At 29.5% G+C, this 17,699-nt stretch overlaps 2 protein-coding genes across 2 annotated transcripts; both read right to left on the bottom strand.

Annotated features, from left to right (window-relative positions):
• Positions 1-2,483: 2,483 nt before the first annotated feature.
• LOC105955857 (uncharacterized) lies at positions 2,484-3,439 on the bottom strand. Its single transcript, XM_012979657.2, has one exon. It carries the CDS (start codon positions 3,332-3,334, stop codon positions 2,639-2,641), a length of 696 nt encoding a protein of 231 aa, XP_012835111.1. The 5' UTR covers positions 3,335-3,439; the 3' UTR covers positions 2,484-2,638.
• Positions 3,440-11,507: 8,068 nt separating this feature from the next.
• LOC105955867 (uncharacterized) lies at positions 11,508-12,584 on the bottom strand. The gene has a single exon (XM_012979665.2). The coding sequence runs from the start codon at positions 12,492-12,494 to the stop codon at positions 11,802-11,804; it is 693 nt and encodes a 230-aa protein (XP_012835119.1). The 5' UTR covers positions 12,495-12,584; the 3' UTR covers positions 11,508-11,801.
• Positions 12,585-17,699: the final 5,115 nt, after the last annotated feature.

Genomic DNA, 17,699 nt, shown 5'->3' with positions numbered 1-17,699 from the left:
AAATGAACAGATAAATTGCACCAAACAAGAAATAAAAATTCAAGAATTGAATCTAGACTTGTATATATATAGAAATTACGTACTCCAAAATACTTGTTACATGCAAAATGTATACATGGAATTACGTAGTTGAACATACTTGTCCCACAAACTTTCCTTATACAATTATATCTAGAGAACATACTTGTCCCACAAACAAACGGTTTAAAGCTTAAGATCAACCCTATGTGTAGACCAACTCCATAGTTGAACTCACCGAATCTATTCAATTTTCTTCCTATACATTCAATACTTGCACCTTCTTCAAGATTTTTTAGTTCTTGAGATATGGCGAACGCATCGCCAATTTGTGATTATAAGAGGATATTCTTGGACGACAACCAACGACGGCAATCAAAGCTTTTACAATGGAAATATTCAGACTTTTCAGGATACAACGTTGTTAGCTGCGACGGCTCTTTTCGAGCATCCAATGTTACCGTCGGATAAGGTTTAGTGGTTAGAAATTGTCGTGGGCAATTTGTCACCGCGAAGGCAAAACACTTTCAGATGGAGCATTCAAACAATTATGTGATCTCAGTTTTGATGATAGAGATGGTGGCCATTCGAGATGGACTCGAGCTCGCAAGGAAATTGGAATTGAATTAAGTCGAAATCCAATCAGATTCGAAAACTGCGATTTCAATCATAACCGGACACTCCAAATGTGAGTGTCTCCTTGTTCTCTCGGATATTCGATCCGAGATACCGCTTTTCGAAGGAAATTGGAATTGAATAGTCTATAATCCTATTTTATAGACTCTTCGAAAACTTTAAATGTTTACAAGTTTGCTTAGCTTGGTTAGTTAAAAAAAAAAATCCTAAGCCTATTTATATTACTTTACATACCTATTTTTTATATGATTTGATTGGTCCTACGGCTGAGAGTGATACTATAGATCATTTCGTGAAAATTCTAGAAGGCAATTTAGTGACAACTTATCCGAAATTTTTACTTGTTTTACAATTTAGTGACAAGTAAGTTCCTATACATGTATTTCTAGAAGTATGTATCTATTAGTGGTATACTTTTGTCTATTGGTCTAGTTTTCTTGTTCGAGTAAGAACTTCTTTGGTGCAATGAACGTAAACATTGATCCAAAATATTTTATTTTTACCATCGTTTTATTAAATTTATTAAAATAAAACGGTATTTCAAAACACAATATTCATATAAAAAAATGGGCTTTGTAAAAAAAAATCGATGACGATAGAAATTTATCTAATAGTGTTGGACAATAATATTGAATGATTCGCCTCGCAACAACTTCAATTTTGGTTGATATTGTCATTCAATATAGTATCAGAGACAGATACAACGTAACATCCTGTCTTCGAATCGTACCACAACTCGTATAAAAAAATTCCAAGTCCAAGGCTTCAAATATAAATCGCTAGCTTTTACTTGTGGGCCCATGTTGGACATATAAATATTAAATGATTCGTCTAACTATCCATTTAAACTTTTTTGTTCATGTGGCAACAAATAATATAAACAATTACACTATTAAAAGATAATTAAATGTGATTTAATCCTCAATGAAATTACAATATACGACAATTCTATTTGGTGTGTATATTAAAAGAAATTTTGAAAACTGACTTCTTGTATCTCAAAATTGAAGTTGGATTATGATGAATTTCTGAAATTAATAATGTTATTTTAATTATTAGAATTGTATGAAAATATGTATAAACTATAAAATATATGGTTCCTTCAACCCTACACCCGGTGAATAACACCGGGTGAGTCTTCTGCTGCCATGTGTTCTTTTTTTTTATTTTTCTAAAACCCCTAGCAGAAGACCCACCCAGTGTTTTTCACTGGGTGTAGGGTCGAACAAATCAAAATATATTGAGGGGTCCTTTTAGGTTGGTGCCCTAAGCAACCACATCTGCAAGGCCGATCTTGGAGACCGATAAGGGAATTACATTTTTTTCTTCTAAGTACTGTAATAAATTATTGATATATGCAACAATTTATTCTACATTACACACAATATATTGATGGGGGAGAAACTCCATGGTAGAAGAACCCAAGTATTTTTCTATTAATTTCGAATTTTGACAAGTTTTAAATTAAGTTTCCTTGAGTACTTGGAACTCTCAATTTCACCTCATATGATATCTTTCAGTAAACTGCAAAGAAATACCCTAAATTAATACCCTTCTATTTGTCCAATTCATTTAGTTATCAAGAACTAATGGCATAGTACAAATCAAAGCAATTTTACCTCGACAAAACGAACATCAAATTAGTCATTACTCGTTGAACTAATAGACACAAACAGCGAAATCGAACGAAAAAAAGAAACAGCATAACAATTCCGATAAAAACTAAAAGACACATTAGCCATTAGACTCATAATTACATTCAAAATAAAACTAACAGACGCAAAGCCGGGCTCACAAATTGCACGAAAACGAACACACCTACCGATAAATTCCCAATACGCATCAAAATTCGAATTACTAAACGGGTCAAAATTTTAGCATCCACAACAAACAGATAACTCAGAATACCCATTATACTATACATCACAAATAGCAAAAACTGATTAATTCAAAACAGAAAATTAAAATTAAAAAACTAAAAATTTCAAAATTCATAACTTTCCTCAAGGCGAGCACTGACAGCTCTAAGCTTGGAGTAAACTTTAGTAGCAGGGGAACCCAAAATCAAGCTGCAGAGCGAATCCCTCGCAGCCTTAATATTCGCAAACGAACCGAGTATATGAATATTCGTGTCATCAATTACAATCCTGGTCCTCGTAGAGTTTTCAATTGCGAATTTGGTCCTTCCGCCTTTCCCGCTCAATCGTCCAATGGCACGTGACAAGTGCTCCCCTTTTAGGGTTTTGACATCCTTAATCTCGAAGGATTCAACGTAGAGCTCGTCCATTCTGAGCATGGCGACGGTGTCGATCACGTCGAAGCCGAGCATGAACGCGTGGGCGAAGTCGGCGCACTTCTGGAGGTTGCCGACCTCCGGCGTGTCGGGCCGGGTCTTCAGCTCGACCCGCCGGGCTTTGAGGTTCATCCTTATGTCGATCTTCATCTCCTCGTAGATCGGCGTGTAGATTTCTAGCCAGGCTTTCTTCAGCGGCGTGTAGCGGTGCGGCGGTACGGAGACTTTGCGGAATTGGATCTGGCCGCCGGAGATTTCGTGCGGTTTTAGTGGGCAGAAGTTTGGTTTATGGGCGAATTGAACTGAAGGCTGACGCAAAGGATTCGCGGTGGCATCGACCTCCATGGCGGCGGCGGTGGTGGTGGTGGCGGCGGAAGAACTTTCCATGTTGGCTCCGCGGAAGAAACTGAAAAACGCCTTTGGCTGGAATGTGGGGAGCGGGAGAGAGAATTAGGTCACGTTAGGTTTTGTTTTTAAAACCGTTACCAGTTTTTATACTCAACTAGTAGTCGTGCCCGTGCGTTGCACGGGTTCGAATTCCACAAAGGAAAAAAATAATTATTTAAAAACATGATAGAACAAATTGTAATAAAAAATGTATCTAATAATATTAAAATATATTTGTGAAATTCAAATTACTTTGCTATTACCTTATTTTATTGTAGCATATATTTTTCATCCTGCAATAAATATATATATACCAAGTGTCAATATATAAAAATATATGTTAGATAATAATTAATACAAATTTATCAAAGGGGATGGCTATTTCAAATATCAAATGTTTCTCATTTAAATACCGCCTAAATAATAAATAGGTAATGACATTTATACTTTTAATGAAAATCGATATCACACAAACATATAAAAAACTTCATTTTTCTTTATTTAATAGCACACACACAAACCCCTCACACATTTATGTTTCTTCTTCACAAACCTCCCACCCACTCATGTTTCTCCTCCCCCTCCTTCTTTTTCTTCTCTTTCTCCTCCTCCTCCTCCTCCTCCTCCTCCTCCTTGTACTTCTCCTTCTCCTTCTCCTTCTCCTTCTTCTTCTCCTCATTTTCCTCTTTCTTCTCCTTCTTCTCCTCCTCATTCTACTTCTCTTTCTCCTTCTTCTTCTCCTCATTTTCCTCTTTCTTCTCCTTATTCTTCTTCTTCTTCTTCTCATTACTTCTTCTCCTTCTCTCCTTCTGCTTCTCCTTCTCCTTCTCCTCATTCTTCTTATTTTTCTCCTTCTTCTTTTCCTCATTCTCCTCCTCATATTTCTCCTTCTTTTGTTTCTGGTTATCCTTCTGGTTCTCCTGCTCCTCATCCTACTCCTCATTATCCTTCTCCTCCCTTCTTCTACTTCTCTTCCTCCTCCTCCTGCTCATCCTTCTCCTCTTACTCCTCTTCCTCCACCTCCTCCACCTTCTCATCCTTCTTCTCCTTCTTCTGCTCCTCCTCCTTCTTCTTCTTCTTCTTCTTCTTCTTCTTCTTCTTCTCATCATCATCCTCCTCCAGTTTTTTCTTCTTCTTCTTCTTCCTCTTCTTCTTATTTTTTTTTTGTTTTTTTATTTTACTTCTTCTTCTTCGTGCCTCTTCTTCCCGCTTCTTCTTCATGTTTCTTCCATCTTCTTCTCCTCCTCTTCTTCCTCCTATTCTTCCACATCTTGTTCTTCTCCATCTTCCGCTTCTTTGTCTTCATCCTCTTTCTCTTCCTCTTCTTTCTCCTCCTCTTAGTCATCATCGTCTTCTTTCTCCTCCTCTTGGTCCTCCTCCTCGTCTTTGTCTTTCTCTTATGCATCTTCCTGCCTTTCTTTCCTTTCATTCTTCTTCTTCTTCTTCCTCCTTGTTCTTCTTCTTCCTCCTTGTTCTTCTTCTTATGGCTGACATACGGTGAGTCACTGTGAAAAAAAACTATGCCTGAGTTGTACAAAAAAATCAAAATCGTTAGCAACTATTATGTGATGTGAAATTTAGACATATGATGTAAAATAAATCTAAATAAATAATTGCAGGCCACATAATTGTGGATGATTCCATTGCCAATTGATGAGCTTTCGTGGCTTGAAGTCTTGTTAGAACATCAATTCTTTTCATAGGTCTTCTGATCGGCAAAAAGCTTCAGGTTAAAGCGTGGTGGAATAATGATTGTTTTTAATGGAAACGTGTATTATCTATCCCACCCTGAAAAAATACATAAAACTATAATTAATGATACAAATATGAAGTATCAACTATATTCGTAACATTTGGAGCCATTCTGCATGAATGTCAACATAGCCATATCAGAATACACACGATAACTCTCAACATGAACAAATGTGCGTGGAACGGAATAGAATAAAAATCACAGTGAAGACTATACAAAGAGAAGCCAACGGTAGCAAAATATAAATTAGAGACAATAGTTAAGTGATATGAACCAACATAAACTAAATCCTTGAGAAATCATTATATGCAGTGGCGAATCCAGGATTTCCGCTAAGGGTGTTCGAAAGTGAGTATAATAACAAAAATTAAATAATATTTAATAAATATGATGGACGGAAAAATTCCGGGGGTTCAAGGGCAGCGCCCCCGAACTTTTTTTTTTTAATAGTATAAGCTCAAAACAATAGAAATATGTAAAAATTTAAAATTAAAAAAAAAATATTTGCAAATTTTAGGAAAATTTAGAAATATTTAGAGAAAATTTTGATGAAAATATTAAAGAAATTAGAGTTATAGGGTACAAAAATGTGCATTTCTTGGAAATTAAAAAGAAAAAAAGAAATCTATCCCTGCACCAAGTAATATGTAGTAAACACACCTTGCCACTTGAACTGCCAAAACAATCTTGTAAGATTTTCACAGTTAATGGTATATATCATATGTATACAAAAATATTTTTTTCTGAAAACCAAGGGTGTGCAGCTGCACACCCTTGCCCACTACTAGATACGCCACTGATTATATGGATACAATTCAAAACCAACATATAAACTTGAGCAGTTGATAAAAAATAAAAAATAAAAATTCAAACAAAAAACACAGGAAACTTGGAATGAGATATAAGGCTGTAGATATCGAAAAAGGAGTCTCGTTTTGTTTATGAAACGTGGCCAAAAACACGGCACAACCCACGTTTCTTTTATTCTGAAAGAAAAATAATAAAAAACCTCACAGCAATAATATTAGTTTATTGTTTTATTGTTGCAGAGGTTAAAGAAGAAGATCCCGTTTTTGTTTTATTGTTGCAGAGGTCAACGCAAATATAGGTTTGAGGAGAGAAGTTGTTGAGAGATTACAAATCGTGTGTTGCAGTTCATACACATCGTGTATTCAATTTTGGTTTTTTTTTTTTTCTCCATATTTTCTGAGTGTGATTATAAACGGATGATCCGTTATAATGAAGAAATCGGATTTGATTTGTTAAAAGACACGTGTTAATTATTATTTATGCTATAATTATGGTAACCCTCCTTTAAAATAGGAATTGATTAATACTCTACGTTGAACGTTAGAGTAGTGGCCTAGTGGGGAGGGAGAATAGGAGTGCGTTTGATTTTACGGTGTTCTTTAATTTCTTTAATTTTAGGGTAAATTACAAACACCCCCCCGAGGTATGGTCAAAGTACAAAAACCCCCCTCTTGTTTGGATAATTACATCTACGCCCCTCAACTATGATTTTTTCTTAGACCTCCACCTTTATGGTGCCAAATTCAACATAGTCATCTAGATTCCGTGAAATGTGCTCTAGTTCGTACTCTTTTAGTGTAAAAATTACAGTTTCCGATGCACCACAAACTGATATATACAAGCTAAAAATCACATATTATGGTCATCTTGTTTCATAATGTAGAGTTTGAATGGGATAAAACGGGTACAAAAGTGATAATATTTCATATAATCTCGAAGATTCCACTAAATTTGATGAGTTGAGGGGGTGGTTGTAATTATCCAAACAAGAGGGGTGTTTCTGTAATTTGGCCATACCTCAGGGGGTGTTTGTAATTTACCCTTAATTTTAATTTTATATTCTTTTCTTCAATTAAATTTGATTTAACTATTGTTATTGGTCATGCTTATATTGATTTTTTTTTTTTTTTGTCATTTTCCAACTATTATTTTAAATAAAATGGAATCACCTTGTGGAATTAGCACATAATTAAATTTTATCTGATAATTTAAACATATTGAATTTGATTTCTAACTTTATTTTTAATTTTAATATTAATCTGAATTGATGTATAATTTAATTTTATTTGCAACTAAGTTAAGATTTATCATAAAGGAAAAAAAAATATTTCAAGAAATTTGATAAGAAGAAAATTAAAAGAATTAAAAAATAAAATAGTAGTAGTAGTAGTAGTAATAATAATATTATTATTAATAATAATAATAATAATAATAATGAATTAATAATAATAATAATAATAATAATAATAATAATAATAATAATAATAATAATAATAATAATAATAATAATAATAATAATAATAATAATAATAATAATAATAATAATAATAATAATAATAATAATAATAATAATAATAATAATAATAATAATAATAATAATAATAATAATAATAATAATAATAATAATAATAATAATAATAATAATAATAATAATAATAATAATAATAATAATAATAATAATAATAATAATAATAATAATAATAATAATAATAATAATAATAATAATAATAATAATAATAATAATAATAATAATAATAATAATAATAATAATAATAATAATAATAATAATAATAATAATAATAATAATAATAATAATAATAATAATAATAATAATAATAATAATAATAATAATAATAATAATAATAATAATAATAATAATAATAATAATAATAATAATAATAATAATAATAATAATAATAATAATAATAATAATAATAATAATAATAATAATAATAATAATAATAATAATAATAATAATAATAATAATAATAATAATAATAATAATAATAATAATAATAATAATAATAATAATAATAATAATAATAATAATAATAATAATAATAATAATAATAATAATAATAATAATAATAATAATAATAATAATAATAATAATAATAATAATAATAATAATAATAATAATAATAATAATAATAATAATAATAATAATAATAATAATAATAATAATAATAATAATAATAATACTAATAATAATAATAATAATAATAATAATAATAATAATAATAATAATATACTATAATATACTATAATATAACCATCATTATCATCATCATATACATTCATATATTCTACTTTTGCTAATAAAAATTTACTACAACCAAATATTCTCAGTTTTACATCTATATAAAACTAAAAATATAATTTCATCCAAACATTTTCTAATTTTCTAAAAAATATTTGGAATTGGGGTCAAAAATAGGTAAGAAACAAAAGTTATTGGGCCCGATTTACAATTATGGCCCAATATTTGTTGTATATTGGAAATTTGGAAATGATTTAATCCCAAATGTATAAATAGAACAAACTACTAATTTAATTGATAGACGTATACTAAATTATGCACCTCCAACTATTGCCCTCTCAGTGAGAAGCTGACTTGTGCAATTCATTATGGTGAAGACAGACCGCTTTCAGATGGACGGTGCACTGATCGTGTATGGGATTAGGGTTTTGATTATCGAAAGAAATTATGGAAACATAAGGGTTTTGATGAGTGATATAGAAAAGTGTATTTATTACGGAGGATTAGATTTCGCGTGGAAGAAATTCGATTAGATTTTTAACATGTTGTTTACGAAGCCTTGTAGTTAAAAGCAAACGCGCAAATGAAATATATTTGAGCAAGAGTTGCGGCTAATATTTTGTGGTGATTTTTAACTGAAATTGACAAGTTCTTTACAATATCTCCAAAACACAAGTGAGATCGACAGGACGGGTGCTAAAATTTTGCAGCCCCAAGCATATATAGTTCGAAAAATAATCCTATTTTATAGACTTTTTGTAAACTTTAATTGTTTAAAAGTTTGCTTAGCTTTGTTAGTTTAAAAAAAATGCCAAGGCTATTTATATTACTTTACATCCCTATTTTTTATATGATTTGATTAGTCCTACGGCTAAGAGTGATACTATAGATCATTTCGTGAAAATTCTAGAAGGCAACTGCAGAGATTTATAATCAGTTATCCGGAATTTTTATAATTTTTTAGAATTTAGTGACAAGTTCCTATATATGTATATCTAGAAGTATTTATCTATTAGTGGTATACTTTTGTCTATTGGTCTAGTTTTCTTGTTCGAGTAAGAACTTCTTTGGTCCAACGAACGTAGAAATTTAGTGACGGTAGAAATTTATCTAATAATGTTGGACATAAAAATACTGAATGATTCACCGCACTAACAACTTAAATTTTGATTGAGGTGGTCATTCAATATGATATCAGAATCAAATCTCACCTAAGATTAAGTGTTTGAACCGCACCACAACTCATTTAATAAAAATCTAAGTGCAAGACTTCAAATATAAATCACTATCTTGTACTTGAGGGGCCATGCTGGACATATAAGTATGGTTCATCTCACTATAAACAGTTTAAAGTTTAAACTTTTTGGTTCATGTGGCAACAAATAATATAAGATGAAAAAACGAAAAAAAAAAAAAAACATACGATATTTTCAAGTGAAAAGGCCTAAATGGAAGCTTTCAAGTTTTTTATCTATTAATTTTGAATTTGGGCTAGTTTTAAATTAAGTTTGATTAAGTTCATAGAACTTTTAATTTCACTTCATATGATATCTTCAGATGAAAAGACAAAAAAAAAAAAAAAAAAACCGTACCAAGTCACGTGCATCGCGCTTGCACCAGAATTTGTCAAAATTCACGTGAAAATTTGTCTTAAATGGTTAAATGGGTCAAAATACCGAGTGTCAGAATCTGTCAAAATTCACGTGAAAATTTGTCTTAAATGGTTAAATGGGTCAAAATACCGAGTGTTTGTGCATGCACGTGCAAATTGAAACTTAGAAATGAGCTTTGTAGAAAGACTCGAGATACACACTACACCAACCATCAAACTTGTCCAGCTTAACAGGTTCATCTCCCTTCAATATTCTATTGTCAAATGTCCCAATCTCTCACTCAGTGGCCTATTTATGATATTCCATAAATAGAAAATGACATATAAATAATTGAATGAAAAGAGAAAGTTTAAAAATAAATTAATAAAAAAAGAAAAAAAATTGTTTTATAAAATAAAATTTGGGTATAGAAAGAATGGGTAATTTATGTGTAAAAAAAGGCAAATAGCAAATAGGCACATGATAAGCGACTTAAATGCACGTATGTATAAAAAGCAGTTTTCCAAATGAACCCATCACATGTCTTTTGTCTAAAAATACTCTCCATAATATAATTTCATCAATTTCATCCATTATACTCTAACTTCATCAAATATATCAACCCCTATTTTCATAATTTTTTTTTAAATATTCTTTTTTTTTTTTTTTTTAGAAAATAACTATTTTCATAATTTTTTTTCAGAAAATAATTATTTTTTTCGGCCAGATTTCGGCGTTGCCGCGCAGTTCTCCGGCATGACTTTTTTTCTAACTTTTTTTTTTCTAAAATTTATTTCCGCAGTCGCCGGTCTCCAGGGTTGACTTTTTTTTTTTTTTAACTTTTTGTGTTAACAACAAATTTATTGTCTGAGATAGTAATAATGAATGCCAAAACAGTAATATTCGTAATATACTGACCCAAATAGTAATATAACTTTCCCGAACAGCAATTTTACTAATATTACTGTCTCAAACAGTAATATTAAGCATTGCATGAGAAAGTAATATTATGATCGTAGACAGTAATATTACGGTCAAAGACAGCAATATCGTAGCCAAGACGATAAAATTAATTAATACAAGTAATATTATGATCGTAAACAGTAATATTGCGGTCAAAGACAGCAATATTGCTGGCCAAAACAATAAAATAAAATTAATTAATACGGTAATATTATATGATCCTTCTCTACCGAAGAAATACTAACAAACCATATTTATATCTTATAGATTTTGCTCTGAAGTCACAACTAAAACTTACACACATGAGACATCAACCAATTTCAGCTATCATAGAGATCAACAGATTCAGAGATTCAGAAACAGAGATTAAGAAACAGTGACTATTTTGACAAATAAAAGCATTTTTCAGAGGTCTCATGGCCCATAGTTTCCTTCTTCCGCAGCTTTGGTACAAAAAACTTGGAATAAAAATGATACAAGAGAAGAGCGAAAAGGATAATACTCTCCCTAAAGTTGCCCCGTGCTCCTAATATAAATATTTATACATTTTCTGGACACTACAGTTTACAACATCTTACAACATCTATTGTTCGTGTACAATACATGTTTTTATCGGTTTTTATTCGTCGAGTGCACATTTCTCTAAATGACCAAGAAACACATACCTTCCTCCCCTAATAAAGAGTACTCCATTCAGTTATCAAGAACTAATCCCATTAATACAAATCAAAGCAATTTTACCTCGACAAACATGAACATCAAATTAGTCATTGCAGCAAAATAGCACGAAAAAAGAAAAAGAAACGCATAACAATTCCGATAAGAACTGAAAGACATAATTACATTCAAAATTAAACTACCAATTCAAAATCAAACTACCAGACACGAAGCCGGGCTCACAAATTGCACGAAAAAGAACACACCTACCGATAAATTACCAATACGCATAATGTTCGAATTACTAAACGGGCCAAAATTTCAGTATCTCGTAACAAACAGATAACTCAGAACACCCATTACTATATATCACAAATAGCAAAAAACTGATTAATTCAAAACAAAAATTCAAAAAAAAAAAAAATTCAAAATTCATAACCTTTCGGCAAGGCGAGCACTGACAGCTCTAAGCTTGGAGTAAACTTTAGCAGCAGGGGAACCCAAAATCAAGCTGCAGAGCGAATCCCTCGCAACCTTAATATTCGCAAACGAACCGAGTATGTGAATCTTCGTGTCAGCAATTACAATCCTGGTCCTCGTAGAGTTTTCAATTGCGAATTTGGTCCTTCCGCCTTTCCCGCTCAATCGCCCAATGGCGCGTGACAAGTGCTCCCCTTTTAGGGTTTTGACGTCCTTGATCTCGAAGGACTCGACGTAGAGCTCGTCCATTCTGAGCATGGCGACGGCGTCGATCACGTCGAAGCCGAGCATGAACGCGTGTGCGAAGTCGGCGCACTTCTGGAGGTTTCCGACCTCCGGCGTGTCGGGCCGGGTCTTCAGCTCGACCCGCCGGGCTTTGAGGTTCATCCTTATGTCGATCTTCATCTCCTCGTAGATCGGCGTGTAGATTTCGAGCCAGGCTTTCTTCAGCGGCGTGTAGCGGTGCGGCGGGACGGAGACTTTGCGGAATTGGATCTGGCCGCCGGAGATTTCGTGCGCTTTTAGGGGCCGGAAGTTTGGTTTTTGGGCGAATTGAACTGATGGCTGACGCGGCGGGTTCGCGGTGGCATCGACCTCCATGGCGGCGGCGGTGGTGGTGGTGACGGCGGCGGAAGAACTTTCCATGTCGGCTCCCGCGGAAGAACTGAAAATCGCCTTGGGTGGAATGTGGGGAGCGGGGGAGAGAGAGAATTAGGGTTTTGGAATTGGGGTAAATAGGCAAGTAAGGAAAGTTATTGGGCTTTATTTATAATAATTCCGGCCCAAGTGTGTATTGGAAATATAACAACACTACTATTTCGATTCCTAATCAAATTCATATTTGTAATTTATTCTTGCTGTTATACTAGGAAAAATTCGCTAAAAGTCCGTCGAAAATATTTTAAATATTAAATAGATTATTAAATTTTAAATATGAACTAGTATCTCACCCGTGCGATGCACGGGAATCAATTCTCATATCAAAATGCATTAATGTAAAAAACAACAAACAACAAATTAAAAAACATCGACGGACAAAAAAAAGTGTTTTCATTTTATCAGAAAAAAGTCTACATAAAAAAAAAATGGTAATGTTATAAATATCATCCGCTTCGAAATCCCACAACCAACTTCAAGAACTTCAAGATGAGCAAACGAATCAATGAACCACTGTTTCGCATTAATCTAAATGTTCGTAAATTATAACATGAAACTACAGTCAATCTATCATTAGAGGACGAATAACATGTTATTATTCATCAATTTCAAAATATAAATATATAAATAACAAATGAAGATGTATGAATAGACTAATTTTGCACAAAAAACAACATACTCGATTATTCATGGAAAATTATACTCATTGCAAATAAACATGAACATACAAAAACTGCACATGTTTAAATAACAAAAGATTTGTGAAAATTCAATATTGATCTCATTTTCCAGTCCAGTGTTTTAAAACAAAAAATCATGTATCATCGGCTTCTTTGTAGAGAATATTGCATGTAACATTAGTAAATATCGACATATTGTAACTTGAAAAATATTTTTATACCACATCTACTCATAACTCTCGACATTGTGACGCATATTTGCCCATGTGACCTCTAATATTAACATTAATACTACACTAAAACCTAATACTAATTCTAAAACAAATACTAATACTAATACTGATATTGATACTAATACTAATACTAATGTTACTACTAATACTAATGCTAATACTAATACTAATACTAATACTAATACTAATACTAATACTAATACTAATACTAATACTATACTAATACTAATACTAATACGCATACCCATACTCATACTCATACTCATACTCATACTCATACTCATACTCATACTCATACTCATACTCATACTCATACTCATACTATAGTCCTACTCGTATTCGTACTCTTACTCGTATTGATATTGATACTGATACTCATATTGATAATGATACTGATATTGATACTAATATTGATACTAATACAATAAGACTGATACTAATACTAATATTAATATTAATAGTAATACTAATACTAACACTAATAATACTAATACTAATATTAATATTAATACTAATACTAATACTAATATTAATACTAATACTAATACTAATACTAATATTAATACTAATACTTGATACTAATACTCATACTAATACTAATACTAATACTAATACTAATATTAAATATGTATAATGCGTGCATGTTAAACTCTTACTCATATTAATAATAGTACTCATACTCATATTAATAATCGTACTCATACTCGTGCTTATACTCACGTTCATCATCATACTCATACTCGTATTAATACTCATATTCACACTCATACTCATATTCATATTAATACTAATACTATAATTCATACTAATATTTATACGCATGCTCATATTGATACTAATATGTATACTACTACTTATACTCATACGCATACTAATATTGATATTGCTACTCATATTTATACTCATATTGATACTCATACTTATACAGATACATATTATACTAATATTGATACTCATAATTATACTCATACTGATATTGATACTGATATTAATATTGATACCCATATTGATAGTTATACTGATATTGATGCTTATATTGTTACTCATACCTATACTGATACTAATACTGATATTGATATTAATACCGATATTAATATTAATATATATACTCATACTCATACTCATACTCATACTCGTGCTCATGCTCATGCTCATGCTCATATTTATACTCATACGCATACTCCTACTCATAATCATACTTACACTCATTCACGTACCTATACCCATACTCATACTTATAGTAATACTCATACTCATTACTACATATACTAATATTGATACTAATATAGATATTTATAATAATACTAATACTTATACTCGTACCGATACTCATACAAATACTCATTTTCATACTCATATTGATATTGATAATGACAATAATAAAGATACGAATATTGATACTATTATTGATACTCAACTAATGACAATGCTAATAATGATGTTAATGTTACTAATAATACTCATATTAATTATAATACTCATATTCATACTCATACTCATAATCATACTCATACTCATATCAGTGTTATATTGTAACACTATTCATGTGATTTATTCAAATTAAATATACAATTTTTTTTTTTAATTTATACAATATTTATGCAAAAAAGTATTTATGTACTAACTAATAGGTTGGTAAATAATTTTCTTAAATCATAAATTGATATGCAAATTAATTTTGTCAAAAACAAATATTAAAACAATGCAGGAATTATTAACAAAATTAAACGTCATAGTAAAAGTGCGAATAAATAAAATAGGTCAAATAATAAAATAATAGAAATGATTCATATAAATAATTTATTCATGTAAAAAATTAATAAAAATATTATCAAAATCGTTCGACAGTATAATCCTATTAAGGTTAAAATTTATAATAGATTAAAAAAAATGCCTTTTATTAATTAATTTACTTACGAAATACTAAATGGAATAATATAAATAATTTACTTATATATTACTTAATATTAAAAAATTACCATAAATTTAAAAAAAAATAAAAAATGCAGATTTGGTGGAAGTATAAAAAATGTGTAATATAATAGGCATTAAAATATATGAAAATGATAATTAAAAATTGGGTTTTATTGATGGAATCTTGTAATTTTCAAATGCATTAATTTAAAAAAAAAATGGATCAATTATAAGAATATAAATAAAACGACATTGAATAAAATAAAAATAAAACAAAAATTGCGAGAAAAAATAGAGTAGTGCTCGGTTTATTTTTCAGTACAGTTAATTTCACAAATAAAAAACATATTTTCCTAATATAATTCTTTGATATGTAAAATCAGAGTAATATAATTCTATAGCATTCCTTTTTTTTTTAGGAAATTTTTCCATGTCATTCTTAGATGGCTTTTTTTAATTCATATTATAAATAATAAATATAGATAACAAACAAAATTCATAAACTAATTAGGTAACTGAAAAGAATTAATAAACGGTTGACCATACTCAAAATTCTAATACATTATATAAATATTCAAATAATTATAAAATATTTGAAAGAGTATGACAAAAAAATTAATGAGCACTAAATAATTATAACATTATTTAAAAGAATATGATAAAAAAAAAATAGTTGAACAATAAATAATTATAAAATATTTAAAAGAATATGATAAAAAAAAGTTAATGAAAAGTGAAGAATTATTAGTAATTCTAACTTAGTTCACTATTTTCCGAAACTTTTCCATCAACAAAAAGAATTTATTTTATTTTACCATTCATACAATACTAAAAATATATCAAAACATTTCACCATACAAACAATACTATAAACTCAATTAAGTATATAAATAATTAGTACATATATGTAAATAGTATTATATTTAAATGAGGTTATTGGAATAAGTGTATGCGTCACTCTGTGGGTTATTTCTAAATTAACACAAAATAAAAATTATTTTCACATAAATCATATAAATCATTTCATTTCATGTAAATCATTGTGGGTTATTTCATGTAAATCATTCTTCATTTAAAAAATGGAAAAAAATATATAAAAATTAATTCAAACACATTATTTAAATTTTATGAAAATTGAATGGACTCATTAAAACATAAAAATGAAATAACAATGAATGGTAAATCGAATTCTATTTACAAAACAATGCAGAAATGAAAGCAAAACCATAAAATAAAATTTGAAATTATTGAATAAAATCTATATAAAAATAAATAACATAAACCTGGGAATTGTTTTAAAAATGAAAGCAAAACCATAAAATAAAACACTGAATCTACAATTTTTACATGCATTGGAATTTGCGACTTTACAATTTGTACATGGGATTTAAGAAATGTAAACAAATAAATATATGTAAATTTCCTGTACAAATTACATGTTGCAAATTCCAATACATGCAAATAATAAAATAACAATTTCAAATTCGATATAATCAAATAATAACATACAAACAAATGAAAAAAATGATTTAGTTTACTGGAAAAAAAAATCGAAAAAAAAAACAGACGAGGAAAACGACTAAACACTCTTATACTCTCTTGTTGTTGTGAAGTTGGATGGTGGTGACACTTGAGGTGTGGTATGAGGATTTTATACTTGTGTTTGCATCATAAAAAAGTAAATAATATTTAAACTTGGTAAAAAATAATCTAACATTAAATATACATTGCAAAGATTTTGTGAATCGTAAATTAGAATTTTGAATATACTAATTAGAATAAGGAATACATTGTAATTAAAAGACAATATGAGACCAAAATGAAAAAAAAAATCCACGGCTTTCCTTTAAAATGAAGCTATTAGCCTTCAAAACAATGGAAATAAACATATAAATATGATCCAAATTTATTGAAATAAAAACATAAAAAAATAACATAAAATTAGAATTTTTATAAAAATGAAAAATGAAAAATTGGTGGAAGTATAATCTTTAATCTTTATATACTATTGGATTAAAAAAAATCAAATCATTACCGAAAAACATGATATTTCGAATTAATTTTGTGAAATTCTACAAATATAATATATTTCAAGGAATTAATACTAAAAAAATACATAGAAATACGAAAATATATACATAATATAAAAATTCGAAAATATATACATAATATCAAAAAAATTGAATATTCATATACATTAAAAATTGAGTTTTCTGAATTTTCTAAAATATATAGGCGGAAAATATATTTCGAAAAATTTAAAATATTAAAAAAAAAATATTTTTCCAATTTATATGATATTAAATGCATGAAATGTTATATATATATGTGGTAATTGTTAAATGAATGAGCAAATGATAAATAGG

The sequence above is a fragment of the Erythranthe guttata genome, chromosome 11, assembly GCF_056151865.1.
Source record: "Erythranthe guttata isolate IM_541 chromosome 11, IM_541, whole genome shotgun sequence".
NCBI lineage: Eukaryota > Viridiplantae > Streptophyta > Magnoliopsida > Lamiales > Phrymaceae > Erythranthe > Erythranthe guttata.
The sequence above is the reverse complement of the archived record's forward strand: the minus strand, read 5'-3'. Positions and strand labels throughout refer to the sequence as shown.

Coding starts and splice junctions, on each gene's coding strand:
- LOC105955857 (XM_012979657.2), bottom strand. CDS start 3,334: ATGGAAAGTTCTTCCGCCGCCACCACCACCACCGCCGCCGCCATGGAG.
- LOC105955867 (XM_012979665.2), bottom strand. CDS start 12,494: ATGGAAAGTTCTTCCGCCGCCGTCACCACCACCACCGCCGCCGCCATG.